The 19,398-nt window shown below is 38.0% G+C and overlaps 1 protein-coding gene across 1 annotated transcript; it reads left to right on the forward strand.

Annotated features, from left to right (window-relative positions):
• The first annotated feature begins 15,388 nt into the window (after positions 1 to 15,388).
• LOC121995192 lies at positions 15,389 to 18,271 on the forward strand. The gene has a single exon (XM_042548998.1). The coding sequence runs from the start codon at positions 15,389 to 15,391 to the stop codon at positions 18,269 to 18,271; it is 2,883 nt and encodes a 960-aa protein (XP_042404932.1).
• The last annotated feature ends 1,127 nt before the right edge of the window (positions 18,272 to 19,398 follow it).

Genomic DNA, 19,398 nt, shown 5'->3' on the forward strand with positions numbered 1-19,398 from the left:
ATCAATCCAAATTTCACCACCTGGGAGACACAAGATCAGCGACTCCTCTCATGGTTGATGACGATGTTTCCAAAACCATACTAGGCCAAGTTATTGGCTACTTGTGCAAGACGTCACGCCACCTTTGGACAACATTGGAGAAGTAATTTGCCTCTCAATTGAAGGTGAGAATTATGCATTTGCACTCCCAGCTCTAGATAGTGCAGAAAGGGGCACTCACAATGGTAGAATACCTACAAAATATTAAAAAAATGGTAGATACCTTAGCTGTTGCTAGACAACGTATCTCCAACGATGACCTCATCTTCTACGTGCTTGGCAGCCTGGGACCAGAGTACGAATCTCTTATCATGGCACTTACCAGGCGACCCAACACAGTGTCGTTCGACGACATGGTGGGAATGTCCTCTTCCACAAGTATTGGTTAGGGTTACTCACCGACACTCCTTGATGGCCAATCTCTCAATTAGCAGCAGCAGCAGCCGCAGCAACATGAGTCTGGGAGGTGACAGTTGACTTTTTGAGCGAAAGTGGCAAACAATCACCGAAAATCCTCCATCTCTCCCCCATGGGCACTTCACCATTCAACGACATGAGGAGTTGAATAAATTGGGCAGCCCACATACGGTTCTTCTCCAAATATTATCAAATATTTACTGATATTAATTAGGCTACAATTAAGGAATTGAGAATCATTCTCTCCTATGTAAACTATATACAAATATTGTCTAAATTATTCACAATATTGTATCGGATCAAGAAACCATTTCACCTTGTCTTCTTCCTCTTATAGTCTTCTTTATCTTCTTTCTTAGTATCAGAGCAAGTCAAGGAAAACTCCCAAATTTAAGTTCCTATGGCGAAACAACAAACCCTTCTATCTAGCCTAACCATATCAATAAAGCTCGACTAGAACAACTATGTGTTGTGGAAATCATAGATACTTCCTGTGCTAAGGGGGTATCACCTTTACAAATTTCTTAATGGTACAGAAATAGTCCTATCTAAACTTATTAAGGAGAAAGACGGCAAAGGCCAAACTGCCTACTCCATCAATACAAATTTCACCGCCTGGGAGACACAAGATCAGCGACTCCTCTCATGGATGATGACGATGTTTCCAAAACCATACTAGGCCAAGTTATTGGCTACTTGTGCAAGACGTCGTGACACCTCTGGACAACACTGGAGGAGTAATTTGCCTCTCAATTGAAGGCGAGAATTGTGCATTTGCACTCCCAGCTCCAGAGAGTGCAGAAAGGGACGCTCTTAATAGTAGAATACCTACAAAATATTAAAAAAATGGTAGATACCTTAGCTGCTGCTGGACAACGTATCTCCGACGATGACCTCATCTTCTATGTGCTTGGCAGCCTGGGGCCAGAGTACGAATCTCTTGTCATGGCACTTACCAAGCGACCCAACATAGTGTCGTACGACCACATGGTGGGAATGTCCTCTTCCACAAGTATCGGTTAGGGTTACTCACCGACACTCCTCCATGGCCAATCTCACAATCAGCAGCAGCCGCAGCAACATGAGTCTGGGAGGTGACAGTTGACTTTCTGAGCGACAATGGCAAACAAGCACCGAAAATTCTCCATCTCTCTCCTATGGGTGCTTCACCCTTCAACGAATGGAGGACCTAAACAAATTGGGCAGCCCACATACGATTCTTCTCCAAATGGGTCGCACTATGATTGGGCTTCTATGCACAACCCTACTCAATCCCACGATCATGGTTACTGAGGCTCCCGAAATAGTGGTAATCATTGTCTTTGATGCATTTACTGCTCTCGTTTCGGTCATGCTGCCAAAAATTATAGTTCTACTCCATATTGTCAAATCTTCAATGGAATGGGGCATTCTGTAATAAATTACTTCCGCTGATTTGATCAAAATTTTCAGCACACCACTTCACCCACCGCTTTGATGGTTGCACCATCTACTATTTCGGATCCTTCTTAGTATCCTGACTTTGGTGCTACTGATCATATTACAGAAGACCTGGGAAATCTCCAAGTTCACGCTCCATATCAAGATACTGAAACTGTTGTTGGTGGTGATGGTAAGATACTTCATATTGTTAGTATTGGTAAATCTACTATTCCTAACCTGGACAGACCACTACACTTGGCTAATATATTACATGTGTCTGTAATTACCAAAAAATTATTAAGTGTCGCTCGATTCACTACTGATAATAATATTTTCCTTGAATTTCATCCAACATATTGTGTTGTAAAGGACCAGTATACGAAGATGCAACACTTCGGGGATTTCTTAAAGGTGAGCCAATAGTCTTCATCATCACAGCGTGTCCCACAAACAAGCCCTTGTTGGTACATGGTGCTCCACTACTATCTAGCATCAACGCTTAGGCCATCCATCCACAAGCCCTTGAGTTCGGTTTGATCCAATACTCAATTTATCCTAAATCCATCTCATCATTTTCTAGATTTTAAAATAGGAAATCTTATATATTTTATGAGATAGTTATTAATTTTATCTTTATTAATTTAATTTAAAATCTAAGGATGATTGATATTTGAGCTAGATTAAGATTTAACTATTAGTTAGTTAAATATACATTTCAAAAATTAGCTTTCAGGCTAAGACGGACAGAGAGACCTTCTTGGGTATCAGAGTAATGACTAATTCTAGACAAAGTCTTTTAAAAAATTGTATATTTAAATTTCATATTGAAAACCCTTGGTCTAACTAGTCTTGGATGTGGTGAGATAACTTTGATTGGTTCCACTTAGCTAATTAAACCAAATAAGGTACGTCTTAACCGACTTGACTCCTAAACCATGCTTGTCTAACATACTATCATTTCATCCCACCCTGGTACTAGGTTGAGCAAGTCTCAATCAAGCCTAAGTCCTTATCTAACCATTCTAAGTTAAGCAAAAAACAAAAAAAAATCAAACAAGCATGCAAGTTTATTTATTAACAAAAATAGTTTTCTATTAATTGCCCCTAGATTATAACCTCGATAAGATCTATCTAGGTAATGAATTTGACCCTTAGTGATCTAATATTGATTTGATCCAACTTCATTAGTCAAGTTTGATTTAGAGACGCATGCTTTGACTTAGTTTCTATTTCGATTCATAAATGACAAGTAAGATTTGAAATGAGACTTAACCTTATATCATAGTCCAGATCAATTGTATATGACTCTTTAATTTCTAAGAATCATATTAAGATTTTTGGAACTCAAAATAAATCATTCCAATGAATCCTTAAGTTTTCTAACTTGAGTTTTCAATGTGGAATTTTTCCCCTCAAGTTGTTGGACTTGAGTTGAAGTTCCACTTTGAACTTGTGTTAGTCAAAGAACTTGGGTTAGTTTCCTCCTTAAGGGTTATTACCTCCTTTTCGAGTGACTTGACCCGGACATTCGATTTAAGTAATTTTTCTGTCAAATAATTAATTAATTTAAGTAATCTTTCGACTGAAAGAGAGCATACCTCATTGTTTGGATCGTCTAAAATGAATACAAATCTGTGACTTCTCTCGGACTCAGCTTTGGATTCGAATCTAGTTTCATATTCAGATTCGGTCTCGGCCACTTATGTTTGCATCAATAGTGCCAGAAAGCTCGATTGTTCTTCCTCGTATGATTCACCCGAAGACTCGAACCATGTTGCTTTCAACATCTTCCTTCTTCTTTGCTTCATGTTCAGACACTCTAACTTGTAATGTCCTTTCTTATTGCACCCATAGTAGGTCACTTCAGACTTGAGCTTCGTGGTTTGATTTGTACCCATTTGGTTTCCCTTTGATTGGATCATCCTCTTCTTCTTTAGCATCTTTTGAACTAGGGTGACTAGTTTGGAGGTGAGCTCCTCGTCATCTTTGGAATCCTATTCATCTTCGGATTCGAGTTCATGTTGGTACTTGGACTTCGGTTTCCTGTTTGTGAATTTTCCTGCAAGCTACACAATACCTTTCTCGTCTAGAGTAGCCTTAGTTTGTTCATGAAGTTCAAATTCATAAAATAATTCATCTAATCTAATTAAGGAAAGATCTTTGGAAACTTTGTAAACATCTACCATAGTTACCCACAAAGTATTCCTTAAAAAAACGTTTAGGGTGTACCTTATAATATAGCGATTCTCCACTTTTTGTCCGATCGAATGGAGTCCATTGAGTAGATCTTGGATCTGAGCATGTACATGACTTGCCGATTCTCTATTCTGCATTTTGATATTATATAATTTATTTAAAAACAAATCTTTCTTACATACCTTAGCATCGGAGGTTCCTTTATGAAGCTCGATCAAATTTAGCCAGATATCCTTTGCGCTTGTGAACGGTCCAACTCGATTCAACCCCTTTTTAGTCAAACCGCACTGTATGGTTTGTGTGTCTTTAGCGTCGACCTTGAATTTTTTTCTTGTTGGTATGTCCCACTTGTCACAGGCGATGAGTACTCCGTGTTCAGTGGAGAGTGTGAATCTAGTCTAGATCACAATCCACATTTCCATCTACCTATTGAGGTGGTACTCCATCTGACCATTCCAGTAGCCAAAATCCTGTCCAGAGAAAAGAGCAGGCAGATGGTACTATAGCCTTCTTGATGGGACATTTGGAAAAAAGATTTAAAAAATGACAAGGAAAGTACCAAGATTAGATTTTGGATTAGTTGTGCGGGAGAAGAAAAATAATTAACTTGAGTAGTGTTGCACCAACTTTGAGAAATGAAAAACACGAACAAAAAATGAACACTTTATCAGAAGGGGTGAATGCACTGATTCTGATTAACTATGAAAAATAAAAAAATCGAAAAAGGAAAAAAATAAAGTGCTTTAATGGTGGTTGTACCAATTCAAAGCACCCCCCACTCTAATAACAATTGTAGGATCCAAAAATGTACTAGAGAGGGGGGGAGTGAATAGCGCGAGCCAATTTTTACTTTTTCATAAAACTAAAGAGATAAAGCAATGGAATTGAAACAAATAATTTTAACAATGTTCTTTTACTGTGTTCGAAATCTTGGACGACTTCACTCCAATGCTCATACTCATTGAGTATTTTCGTTGGGCTATTCACTAATAGGTAGAAGAATTACAAAATACATCTGGACTTAAAAGTGAATGCAAATACAAAATTTATCGACAACTTTAAATGAATAGCAGCTTTGGTGTTGGTTGTTGGATCAGTGTTCTGGTGTCGTAGTCAAAGTTTGGAGTAGAGCAAAGATCATTTGATAGTTATCAATGTTGTGTTGAAGCTACTGCTCAAGACATTCTTTTAGGAGAGATTTGATCCCAATTCATCCTCATCATAGCCTATTCTAACCCAGACACCTATATTCTTCCAGGTGCCTCAACAACTAACATGGCGCTAATAAGTTGAGACTTCATTCGTCGAGGCATTATCCTATCCCAAGCACCTGGATCCCTTCCAGGTGCCTGGACCACCTTGGTCTAGAAATCTTATACTAGCATCACAAAATTAGTAAAAAAAATATATATGGAATTATAGTGCAATAAGGTCAATCCAATTTAGACTGTCTGGTTATAACTTTTAGATTTCCTATGAAACCTTAGATCAGACTAACGTCTACTGTTTCCTTAACAGAGAACACGTCCTCACCTACTCTTCTTAGGAGAATATATCTGTTGTCAAACATCTGGTCCTTAGACCAGTTGAGACTTTTGCTCAGCATCCAATTTTGACCTTCGGGACTTCCTGCTAGACGTCTGATCCTCGGCCCGCCTAAACTTCCGCCTGGTGTTCACGACCCTTATGGGTTCTGCCTGATATCCTCGATCTGTCAAGTCTTTTGCCCAGTCCACATCACCAGAACTTCATTGCCAAACTCTCTTGATCAGGACTTCTTGCCAAATCAACTTGACTAAGACTTCTTTGTCTAACCTTAACTAGGACTTGTATCCACACTTAGGTAACCTTATTAGATCACAATAATTCTTAACTTTAAACCTTTACGAATATCAAAAGATTAGTTCGATTAGCTGGTGCTTCTAGCACCAACACTTCGGAAGTCACAAGTTCCACCTTCAGGAAAGATACTTGCCTTCCATGCAAAGACGAATTAGTGCTCCAACATAGAGAGACCCCAGCGAAAGAGACACTGGAGATGACACCTAGAACCAGAAGCAACCTTTGTTGTCCAGTCAGTGTGAGGTTACTGCCGGTGACCTCTTGGCCGAAAACAGGTGGATGGGACCGGAAGAAGGGTCTGCGACACAACGACAGCCAGCGCATGTGGACAACAAGGAAAGCAACCCTTTGGGTGGCTGCGATGTCTTCTAGCAGGGTCACAACCTCATCGGATGGATGGTGGTGGTCGAGAGGCCCAACAGTAGGGCTACTGACATCGGGGCTAGGTGGCAGCAACGAAACAAAGAGGTTGCTCCTTTGTTTGGTCGACGACAAAGTGAGGAGAGAGGGAGAGAATAAAATATAATGATTAGGTTTTAATCAAAAGAGAGTTGATTTTCTTACTTCTCTAATCTTAGAGGAGCAAGTAGAAAACCCACATCCATTAATCTGCAACCTATATCAATAGCCTTAAGTTTGGTTTACGATCAAACAAGATTAGTTTAATAACCAAATCCATTTTAATTAAAACCAAACAAATTTAGTTTATAATTAAACCAAAGATGGTCCGTCTTATCTTCAAAAAACGTGACACATTCATGCTTCCGTTACACCAAAACTCTTTAATAGATTTGTCCTTTGACTAGTCCAATCAGAATCAATCTCTCTCGATTTAAGAATCTAATTTTCAAACTTGTTTAAGTTTTTTAGATAATCTCATAGTACATGAAACAAAATAGATTTTGTTGGTACCCCAAGGTAGTTTTGATATGATCAAACAAGTGAAGTTAGGTTTTGTTGTGTTTAACCCTGTGTCTAAGCGTGCATAAACTTAGGAGCACAGGAAGTCGAGCGAAAGACGCAGCTAGTGAGAAGGATGACACGGGAGAGAGCCGGCGGGTTCAGTGCATCTGAGGGACAAGGTGCTATGGAAGAGTACACCGGCGGACGAGAAGGGAGTGTGCGGGGTTTCTAAGAGATGAGAAGCTGAAGCGGAAGACTGCTCGAGGAGCAAAAGATGCAGATGTCCAAGGGACAAAAAGCAGTGGAAGAGTATGCTTGCGGATGAGAAGGAAGCAAGCAACGATTCCGAGGGACGAGAAACTGAAGCGAAAGTTTCCTCGAGAAGGCCGAAAGTTGGGTTCGGGTGAGCCCTATTCCGGATGGCCGAAATCACCCAAGCGAGCGGAGCCAGAGCGGAAGACCCAAACCGATGCGAGCGGAACCAGAGCAAGAGACCGGGACCAAAAATCAACAAAAGTTGATTTTTGGCCCCTGGGCATCCGGACTAGACCGGGGCGCCCGGACTTGGTCGAGGGAGGAAAGAAAGACAAATGTCGCAGAAAAGGAGAAAGGAAAGGTCGATGCTCAAATTCAGTGGTGCTGCGTGTGGAAAAGGGGGAATTTCGTGTGACGATTGTGTGCGAGAAAGAGAAGGAGAAGGAGAATGCGAGTAATTAGGTTTAACTAATTATATAATTTGTTATTAATAGATTAATACTGACATTTATTAAAAATGTCAAGATAAAGGGGTCTAATTTAATATTTATTATTGTTTAAAAAATATTTTAGATAAGTGTCCTTATAAGGTGTATATCACGACACTATAAAATAAATGTCATTATGAAAATATCACAATAGACTAATTTTCTTGTAGTGCCTATAATCACAACTCAAAGGAGGGAGAGATGAGTTGGCCGTCGAGGTGCAGAAATTCTCCAGCCAATTTGTGGAATCGAGCGGCCGAAATGCCATCGAGATTACTTTTATTGGGGAAACAACAACTAGAGGAGCTCGATCACATGTTTACTAATTGAGGGACTTTTGATCCTACATACCAAATATCGGTTCATCAAATTTCCAACCTTTTAGAAATTCCTTGACTTTGATCCCACAAAAACTAATTTTCACTCATACTACGTACAATCAGTGCTCATGTGTTTGCATATGCATTGTATGTGGACTATATATGCTCGTACATGATGGAAAAGAGGAATACGCTCTTCCCCAGCGCCCCCGTCAACTCATCCCGGAGTCAACACGAAGGAGGCTATATGCTCGTACATGAGCTTATGCACATGGTCGGTCAAGCTAAACTAAACTAATGAGTCTTATAGTTTTCCTTCATAGCTTGAATAATTGTACATATTAATTTATCATTCATCTGAAAAATTAATTTAGATCGAGCAAAATAGGCCGTTTATGTCTCTAATAGATCACTTGATTACAAAAAACAAATTTCCAATAATCCATCTACATTCTCATCCATCTTTCTCTTAATTTTCAACATTATCAATCATTTCTGTTGTTCTTTAAAGTCGAAACTCTTTGTTTCCTATTTTTTGCTTATCCTTTTCAGGGCCACTATTTTCAAAATGATGTATCATATTAATGCATAATATTTGTTTACTTTGTATGTTTCCTTGACTAATTTATGCGACTATGTAAATATAAAACAAGTTCATTAAATATAACTATGTCCCAATTTAATTATTATTCTTATTTAGTTTTTAAATTTTTTAACATGGGTTTAAAACGTTTAACTTAATTCACCTTATCTCATTTTAGTGACTAAATCTAAAATATTTGTATTTGAGCTTTAAATATTTAATGAGTAAATCTTTGCCTCTAAAAGATCATATATTTTTTATGATATAGCAAGTTTTGTCATATGCTTTTTAGAAAAAATAATAATCTATTATTTTATTTTTATTTGTATTTGTGTTTTAAATATTTAATGAGTAAATCTTTGCTCTTAAGGTATAAATCAAAATAACACTTTTAGTTATCAAAATCGTTACACTTCGTTTTTTTTTTAAAAAAAAGTTAAACAGATAGTCCATCGTATTTTTCGTATAAAAAATATATCATTCTAATATTATATTATCGTAATGACTAGGAACTAACAGTTAAAATGTGTTAAAATAATTCAAATCAAATTAGTCAAAATCATTACAACTTGATATAAATCACTTTAAAATCTATTGTAATCATTTAAAAAAATAATATAAATCCACTATATTAAAGACCCTCTTAGTGTCGACCTTACGAATATAAAGAAATATAAATACAGGTTCACGGGCGTTAGACACATGGTGGGTTAAACCTTAAGTCGTCAGTTTCTAAGAATCGACTCATGACCATTACACCAGCAATATAAGAAAACATGAAACCCCGTGGCTAATTTTGGGACGAAAATATTTCATCTTTAATTTTAAAAATAGATTAGAAAATTATTTATAAATTCATTTTTAATTTGAGCAAATAAAATTAATTTCAAATACAAATTCATACAAATTTGTACAAATTCAGTTTCTCATTTTAATTTGAATACGTTATAAATTCGTATATAATTCCATTTTAAATTTATCATTATATATATATTTCTCATCTATGTAATATTTTACCAGAAATCATCACACATTTCAAATAAATTAAAAATAATTAAAATAATTAATTTTTAATACAAAAGTATTAGATAATTAATTTTGAAATAAATAAATGTTGACATCATCCAAATACATTGAACCATTAATCAAAATAAATTAATTTATTTTTATTTCAACTATCACGACGCTCACGGGGCCAAATCCATATACCATCCCCTTACATGGCAGCTGAGAACTTCTGGTCCGCTTTTGCGGATCAAAGGATGATTCCTATGCATGTATTGGTGGAATTTGTAAAATACGACAACAAAATAATAATTCAAAATAGGGTTATTTGACAAATAATCTTATTGGAATTTTTAGAAATTTTTAGAAATTTTTCTGGAATTAATCGGAGCAGGCACGACGTATTTTAAGGGGATGTATTTATGGGCTTGAGAAAAAGTCTGTTTGGAATACCCGAAGATGAGAGTTGATTGAGAAACTAATCTAGGGCTTAATCAAATATACCTAGGTTTATAAATTCCTTTTCTCTTCTCTGCTCGTGCCCTAGCTTCCCACACGGTGCCACGCCTCCTTCATCCCCGAGCCCCCTCCCTCTCGCGAACCTTCTCCCCAAAACCCGCCGACAACAAGCTTTGCCGAGTTCTCCTTGTTCCCGTGCCCTAAGCCCGACGCCGCCACCATCCCTCTTCTTCTCGCGACCTTGTTGTGTCACCCATCGCCGCCGCGCATGATCAACGCCGCCGACCACCTCTACTTGACACCGACCCCAGCTGTGCCCTAGCACTGATTGCCACCACACCGTCGCTGTCCTTGTGTCCTAGTGTCGGCCGGCTTCTCCCTGTCCTAGCGACGACAACTGGATCTCTTCCACCTCCAGCCGCAACAAGAGCTATCCAGTAAGTAGTTTTCCCCTAGTAGGTATAGAAGTGTGTTTTCCGTTGTAGCTCAGCATGGGTATTTAGAGGTTGTTCCTGATTCCCGTATGGGTTGCTCAACTTACTGCTCTGTTGAGAGAAGTTTAATCGGGTTTCTGTGTGGATTGCATGGTTTCATTGTGATGTTGATTGGTTGAACGTGAGGTGATTCGATTTCTTTCAAGGATATTCTTGCTTCGGTTGGTGATGTTGATGAATTTCTGCAAGAGTTTTTGGGACGTTAAGGATAGTTTTGTGTTTTGTCCTTCTTCTTGATAGTTTAGGCTTCCAGATTTAGAACGTGAAGGCTTCTGCAGGATTTGATGATATTGCATTCTTACCTCCCTTATAGTTTTGGATTGGTTGTTGGGGATTAAGTCTTGATTAGGATGTTTTTGCTTCTCCCTGTCGATTTTTCAATTTTTGAATAGGGTTTGGTGATTGAAACTTCAGGAAGTGAATTCTGTTTTGCCTTGTCTTGAAATCCTAAGAAGAGGTTTTGAATTGACTTCACATGTTGTTGTTATTTCTTCAAGTTTGCAATGAAGTTCTAGACATGAATGGGTAGAAATGAATTGATATCAAATGGAATCAATGCTTTGCTTTGTTTCATTGGATAGATTTGTAGATTTATGGAGGACTTATTTGGAGATTTACTTGATTAATTCATTATCCATGTTAGTTGATTAGTTATGTTACACGATTAGTCGTGAGTGGTTATTTGCATGAATTATGTAGGGTTGATTCATGGCGTGTTGCAGATGGTATAATGGCTTGGTTCAATTAGGGTTTTCTGATTAAATTGGGTTTAGGTAACAAGTTGAGGTATGAGGGGTTTTGGTTGTAATCATATGATTTGTTGCAGGACACTGCTACGAGCCAAGTGTTCCGAAGTGGAGACAACCTAGCACGATCGACAAGTAAAGGCAGGTACTTCTTGCTGTGTTTCTTTTAGTACTTTGACCTTGGCGCATAAACTATTTTGGATAAGAAATTATTTTTACCTTGACTCCACTCTTATTTTCCTGTGCTTGATACTTCCATGCGATCTTTAAGAAATTCGTTTCCATATCTATACAGTCTCTTGTTGTTGTCCATGATCAATAGCAGATACTAGATACCATGTTTGTATGCTTTGACTGTTGTTTATTATGTATCATATTGAGCATGCTGGCTTCATGTAGCATACCTAATTTTTGCTTATATTTGTATGATGATTGTTGCATTTGGCGCACCATGTCATGGCATGCATGTCAATGACCAAGTCTCCCTTGCGGTCGAGAGAGTCGTTGACCAGGGCCGCACCCTTGGCCACTTGAGAGAGTGGTAGCTAGAGTTGATGTCGCTTGTCCTGTCATGCCGCACTCGGCCACTCATGGGTAGTGGTAGCTGGAGTTACGAGCAACAGGGACCCCCCGTCGCAGATGTAGATAGTTAGCTACTATGCAACTGTCCCCTCGGCCACTCGTGAGAGTGGTAACTGGAGTGGTGTACAGTCTGTCACTAACCCGACCTCTCAACCATACAGGGGTCATGGTGTATAGAGGTGGGCAGGAGTGACCATCCATGCATACGCTGTTGTTTATTATACTTGCTTTAGCTGCTGCTGTTTATATATATGCTGTTATTGCTTACTTACTGTTGTTCCTCACTTATGCTCCTATGCTTGCTTATGTTGAGATGTACCCTCGTTGTAGGTGTTTAGTCCTTGGTTTACTTATTTGAAGTTTGTATATACCTTACATATTTCCTCTGTAGTTATGAGCAGTACCATAGTAGATTAGTACTACTTCTGACCTTCTCTTACTAGCCTAGAATATGGTTTCAGGTATGAGCATTTATTATGATTCTGTTTTAGTATCTGCTATTCCTCTTTTGAGACTGTATACTCTTGGCTCATTCTCTATTTGTTTATTATACTCATGCACTATCTTTCCTTACCCGCTGAGTTTCAATACTCACCACCTCGCAAATTGGTTTTCTTTTGCCAGGTAATAGGTAGATGAGTAATGGATGCTTGGAGAGTCCCGGCTGCCAGTCCCACGTCACACTCGAGGATAGTTTTCGTTTTGGTTTTGTTATCGTTTGGGGTGGTATATTGATTTTGAGTATTTTGCTTTTCAATAAGTCGATGTGAATTTTGGGTCAAGTCTGTGATGGCAGGTATTTTTGTTAGTGCCATTGTTGGTTTTACATTCGTATTCTTTTATGGTTTTCCGCTGCGTTTACTTTCAGCCGTGTGGGATGTTATTATACTGCGTGGTTGTGTATTTACTTCATTATGGTTCAGCCGGGTAGGCTGAGTATATTAAATTGCGTGGTTATTTTGTTTCTATTGTGTGTATATTCCAGCCGTATGTGGCTGCTGCATTTTGTATGTATATATGTCTCAGATTGTCACCGTACAGGGGAGATGCTGTCGAAATTTTTTGGTAGGGACTCCTCTGGGGCATGACAGGATTGATGACCCCACCTATAAATTAGGTGGAGACTATCAATTTCCACCAATGCATATAAGTGGATCATCCCTTCATCTCTAAATACAGACCAGAGGATCCGACCTCCTTAAATGAGTTGCCCACCAATTCATCACATTTAGCCCTTGCGGCGTTCTGCTCTAGAGGTCTTTATAGTAAATTGTAATAACTTTGTTAGAAGCAAATGGAATTTCCCCTTTCTTGAGTTGACCATAAGCATCTCTCGGGCATAAGCATCTTGTAGCCAAAGTCAAAAACCAACCATTGTAGTTTGAGACACCAACAACTTTGACAAGGACTTGTGCAACAGCATCCCTAAGGCCATAAATGTGCCCTAAACCAAGTTCCGTGGTATGAATCAAAACCTAAGTTAAGTTAGATCTATGAAGGGATAGAATTACTTCCTTGCACATTGAAGGAAAGTTAAAGGCAGTTACCTTCATTTCCCCATAATCCCGTCCCATAAATAATCGACAATAGGAATATTAGTGATAATGTTAACTTTGTCAAGTTTCACGAAATTATAGCAGGAACAAGCTTATAGGCACACCAATGCAGCTGGTAGGGATTCAGAACTAGAGATGTGGCAACAGCAACTTCAATAGATGTTTTTTTTTTGCTGCCCCTCCTTAATGAATTTGTTTTACAATATCAATTCAAACCAAAGTAGGGATTCAGAACCCTTTGTCAAATGAAGTATATCAAAAATAAACAATGTTTATCATAAAGCTGAGAACTTCTAGGCCAGATTAAAGACGGTAGAAAGACTTAATTAGTTACCATTCAAGTAATAATTCAGAGCTCACTGCCCCCATAACCTAAGAAAAATTACCTTGTTTTTAGCAAAATTATATTAGTTCAAGAAATCAAAATATCCATCAAACTAATTAGAGAACCAAATTAACCTAAGAAGTTCTACCTACCCGAGCACAGTAAACTTCAGTTGTATCAAAGAAGGTTATACCCACATCAATGCTTGCATTGAAAACAACCCTAGCTCCCTTCAAAACATGAAAATTGAAAAACTAGTAAACAACAGAAGCAAACAACTTTATTATCACCTCAGATTAAGGAAGTTATGCTTAAAGTCACATAAATCCGATCATCATAGCACGAGTTAGTTTGCACTCCAACATTGCATGAATTATCAAATTAGAGTAGCTTTGACAAAAATGAAACAAAACCCTTATACATTTAACTACAAAAGACAATATCAGGATGAACATGAAAAGTCAGTAGATTCCAAATTATGCGAAAGTAATTTGTTTGTCAAACTATAAATTTAAGCATATGATCTTTTATTAGAACCAATATCCTTTTCTCTACTTGACATCCTACCTCAATGTTAAACTATTCAATCAATACATTTAATTAAAAAAATAATGTATGCTATAAAGAATTTAAAAAGACTAATTGGGTATTAATTAAGCTAAATAGGAATCTAGACAGTCAGGTTTTGTTGTTGCTTCAACTGAACAACAATTTGTATGTACAATAAGAAAATAACAACGGGTGCTACTGAGCATTGCAGGATGGAGAAAGAACACCGGAGAAGAAGATTTTAATTACCTAAGTTTCGGTGGATTGTCATGCCTTGGTAGAAAAAACGTCAGAGAAGAAGATCGCTTGAAAAGATGAATTAAGTCAAAGTCGCGCGTGCCTTAGCCATGCTTGATTTGAGAGAAAGATAGGCAAACAAATAAAAATAGAATAGGGGTAGGGTTTTAATGAATTAAAATAAAATATATTTATAATTAATTAATAAATTTCGTTCTAAATTATATAAATTAAAAATGGATTATTTTCTGTTTAAAATAATTTTAAACAAAATTAGATAAATAAATTTTTTTTATAAAATTTGGTTGCTATTCCATATTTAATTTTATTTATAAATTTTGTTTCTTATTTATTTTAAATACTATTTCAATTTTTTATATTATTTTTTTAAAGTGAAACGGATTAGTAATTCCATAACAAATCTGTTCATAATTTATTAAAATTTAAAGCATATTTTATTTCTATTTTAAAAATTTGTTTATGATATCATGTTTTCTTATAGTACAGAAATATAATAGTAGCTACTATGAAGTGTCACAATTGTAGGTATTATAGGTATTTGAAAGCTTCTATGAAGTGTAACAATTGTAGCTATTTAAAACTATTAAATATAATAGTTATTCAATAGTTGTTACAAACTATTATTTGATAGTTGTTATAATATTACAACTGTTATTCAGATAGTTGTTACAGTGTTATAGTGATTTAGTAGTAGTGTGAACACACCCTTTTTGATGCTTCTGCCCCTTTAATTTTTGTAATATATTTTTTGATATAGCATGTCTACTCATCTCTATATTTATTAAACCATATTTTTCATATCAAATACAAGGTTTCTACAAATAACTCTTCCTTATTTTGAAAATTTTACCATATCATTTTAGATAGAATATCCTCACAAATTTGTTATATATACCACTAACCTCAGGTAGGTCACCAACATAAGTCAGCGTCAACTTTTTAAGAAAAAATGGTGATTGGAGCCATTCCTTTTCTTGCACTAACAATCTTAGTGCAATACATTTGTGGTATACATGGAGTGAGGGTGCCTTCAACTATTCTCAAGGGAGGAGTGACTCATAGATCTATGCTACAAATTTTAAGAGAAGCTCCTAGTGGCCAAGATCTCATTTACCATGGAGACAGAGCAATGCAGCAAGTTCAAGATGGTGAGTCATACAAAATCATGCGAGGAGCTCCTAGCGGCCCAGATCCCATTCACCATGAAGATAATCTGAATCTCATTTACCATGGAGATGGAGCAATACATCAAGTTCAAGATGGTGAGTCATACAAAATCATGCGAGGAGCTCCTAGCGGCCCAGATCCCATTCACCATGAAGATAGTCCGAATCTCATTTACCATGGAGACGGAGCAATGCAGCAAGTTCAAGATGGTGAGTCATATAAAATCATGCGAGGAGCTCCTAGCGGCCCAGATCCCATTCACCATGAAGATAGTTCGAATCTCATTTACCATGGAGACGGAGCAATACAACAAGTTCAAGATGGTGAGTCATACAAAATCATGCGAGGAGCTCCTAGCGGCCCAGATCCCATTCACCATGAAGATAGTCTGAATCTCATTTACCATGGAGACAGAGCTGCAATGCAGCAAGTTCAAGATGGTGAGTCATACAAAATCATGCGAGCAGCACCTAGCGGCCCAGATCACATTCACCATGAAGATAGTCCGAATCTCATTTACCATGGAGACGGAGCAATACAACAAGTTCAAGATGGTGAGTCATACAAAATCATGCGAGCAGCTCCTAGCGGCCCAGATCCCATTCACCATGGAGATAGCCCGCCTTCCATTTACAATGGAAATGGAGTAATGCAACAAGTTCCAGATGGTGAGTCATACAAAATCATGCGCACAGCTCCTAGCGGCCCAGATCCCATTCACCATGAAGATAGTCCGAATCACATTTACCATGGAGACGGAGCAATACAGCAACTTCAAGATGGTGAGTCATACAAAATAATGCGTGGAGCCCCTAGCGGCCCAGATCCCATTCACCACGAAGATAGTCCGAATCTCATTTACCATGGAGACGGAGCAATACAGCAAGTTCAAGATGGTGAGTCATACAAAATCATGCGAGGAGCTCCTAGCGGCCCAGATCCCATTCACCATGAAGATAGTCTGAATCTCATTTACCATGGAGACAGAGCAATGCAGCAAGTTCAAGATGGTGAGTCATACAAAATCATGCGAGCAGCTCCTAGCGGCCCAGATCCCATTCACCATGAAGATAGTCCGAATCTCATTTACCATGGAGACGGAGCAATACAGCAAGTTCAAGATGGTGAGTCATACAAAATCATGCGAGCAGCTCCTAGCGGCCCAGATCCCATTCACCATGGAGATAGCCCGCCTTCCATTTACAATGGAAATGGAGTAATGCAACAAGTTCAAGATGGTGAGTCATACAAAATCATGCGCACAGCTCCTAGCGGCCCAGATCCCATTCACCATGAAGATAGTCCGAATCTCATTTACCATGGAGACGGAGCAATACAGCAACTTCAAGATGGTGAGTCATACAAAATCATGCGAGGAGCCCCTAGCGGCCCAGATCCCATTCACCACGAAGATAGTCCGAATCTCATTTACCATGGAGACGGAGCAATACAGCAAGTTCAAGATGGTGAGTCATACAAAATCATGCGAGCAGCTCCTAGCGGCCCAGATCCCATTCACCATGAAGATAGTCCGAATCTCATTTACCATGGAGACGGAGCAATACAGCAAGTTCAAGATGGTGAGTCATACAAAATCATGCGAGCAGCTCCTAGCGGCCCAGATCCCATTCACCATGAAGATAGTCCGAATCTCATTTACCATGGAGACGGAGCAATACAGCAAGTTCAAGATGGTGAGTCATACAAAATCATGCGAGCAGCTCCTAGCGGCCCAGATCCCATTCACCATGGAGATAGCCCGCCTTCCATTTACAATGGAAATGGAGTAATGCAACAAGTTCAAGATGGTGAGTCATACAAAATCATGCGCACAGCTCCTAGCGGCCCAGATCCCATTCACCATGAAGATAGTCCGAATCTCATTTACCATGGAGACGGAGCAATACAGCAACTTCAAGATGGTGAGTCATACAAAATCATGCGAGCAGCTCCTAGCGGCCCAGATCCCATTCACCATGGAGATAGCCCGGCTTCCATTTACAATGGAAATGGAGTAATGCAACAAGTTCAAGATGGTGAGTCATACAAAATCATGCGCACAGCTCCTAGCGGCCCAGATCCCATTCACCATGAAGATAGTCCGAATCTCATTTACCATGGAGACGGAGCAATACAACAACTTCAAGATGGTGAGTCATACAAAATCATGCGAGGAGCCCCTAGCGGCCCAGATCCCATTCACCATGAAGATAGTCCGAATCTCATTTACTATGGAGACGGAGCAATGCTGCAAGTTCAAGATGGTGAGTCATACAAAATCATGCGAGCAGCTCCTAGCGGCCCAGATCCCATTCACCATGAAGATAGTCCAAATCTCATTTACCATGGAGACGGAGCAATACAGCAAGTTCAAGATTGTGAGTCATACAAAATCATGCGAGCAGCTCCTAGCGGCCCAGATCCCATTCACCATGGAGATAGCCCGCCTTCCATTTTCCATGGAAATGGAGTAATGCAACATGTTCAAGATGGTGAGTCATACAAAATCATGCGCACAGCTCCTAGCGGCCCAGATCCCATTCACCATGGAGACAACCCGCCTTCCATTTACCATGGAAATAGAGTAATGCAACAAATTCAAGATGATGAGTCATATAAAATCATGCGAAAAGTTCCGACGAACTCTGATCCCATCCACAAGTGAGGCATCATGATGGAACAAGTTCCTTGAACAATGTAGTAAATCAATACAATAAAATGCATTCTAGTGAAAGTTGAAATAAAAACTTCAATGACTTATGTCAGATAATAAATGAATAGTTCTTGACTTCTTGTGAATCATTGCCACGATGCCAAAAGTTGCTTCTTTTTTATATATCTTTATTTTATTAATGCTTTCTTGTCATCAAAATTATCTCTACACATCTGCCTCTTCCAAAGCACATCATGTGGCAATTACAATCACAACAACACTATACACCAACCGAACATTAAAACATGATGGTTCGTCCCTCGTATCCAGTGTTTCATAATTGTCTTTCCATTCGAGAAAATTAATTTCACAACGCGATACAGTTAAGACTTGTTTTACCATTGCATCGTAGCATATGACTAAAATATGCATCCATGAAACATCTGCATACTGCACTTGAACATGAACACATGGACCTGTGCAAGGATTAAATTAAGATATCTTCCACAAACAATCCTTGGAACACTCTCCAATCACTTACTTTTTTTTGTTAGGGTTGGAGTTATTTGTCATTATCATCCATCAACAACGAATATGTTAATCTTTCTGAATTCCTCCTGCACACAAATTGACAGTATCACAGAAACAAGATCACTAGAAAATCACTTGTTGCTGAAATCTAGTACTTGGACCAAAGAAGAAGTGTTTGTTTTATTGTTTATTTTTCTATTTTAATAAAGAGTTCAGTTTCTATCATCTTCATTAGTTAGTAGTTATCAGTCACCATGTGTTTCTGACGTAGATGAATACTATGATATGCAAGCTTTCAGTATAAATGAAATGAGATAATTTTTTCAAAGTGCACTTATGATTTTAGAATTCTCAAAAAAAATTTATTTTTCCTAAAAGAGGCATTAAATTTCTATTTTATTTATCTGCCAATAATTGATTTTTTTCTCTTTTCTCTAGCTTTTCTCTTTCCTATAAAATTAAATTAAATTAAATTAAATTTTAATTTAAACTTTTAAAATAGATAACCTTTTAAATTTATTTATTTTTAATTAAAATTTTTTAATAAAAGTTAAAAATATATAAATGAAAGTTAATAAAAACATATTCTTTTCTATTGTTTAATAACT

Source organism: Zingiber officinale, chromosome 6A (assembly GCF_018446385.1).
Source record: "Zingiber officinale cultivar Zhangliang chromosome 6A, Zo_v1.1, whole genome shotgun sequence".
Taxonomy (NCBI): Eukaryota; Viridiplantae; Streptophyta; class Magnoliopsida; order Zingiberales; family Zingiberaceae; genus Zingiber; species Zingiber officinale.

Bases quoted from the DNA above. Each gene is read 5' to 3' on its own strand.
- LOC121995192 (XM_042548998.1), top strand. From the start codon at position 15,389: ATGGTGATTGGAGCCATTCCTTTTCTTGCACTAACAATCTTAGTGCAA.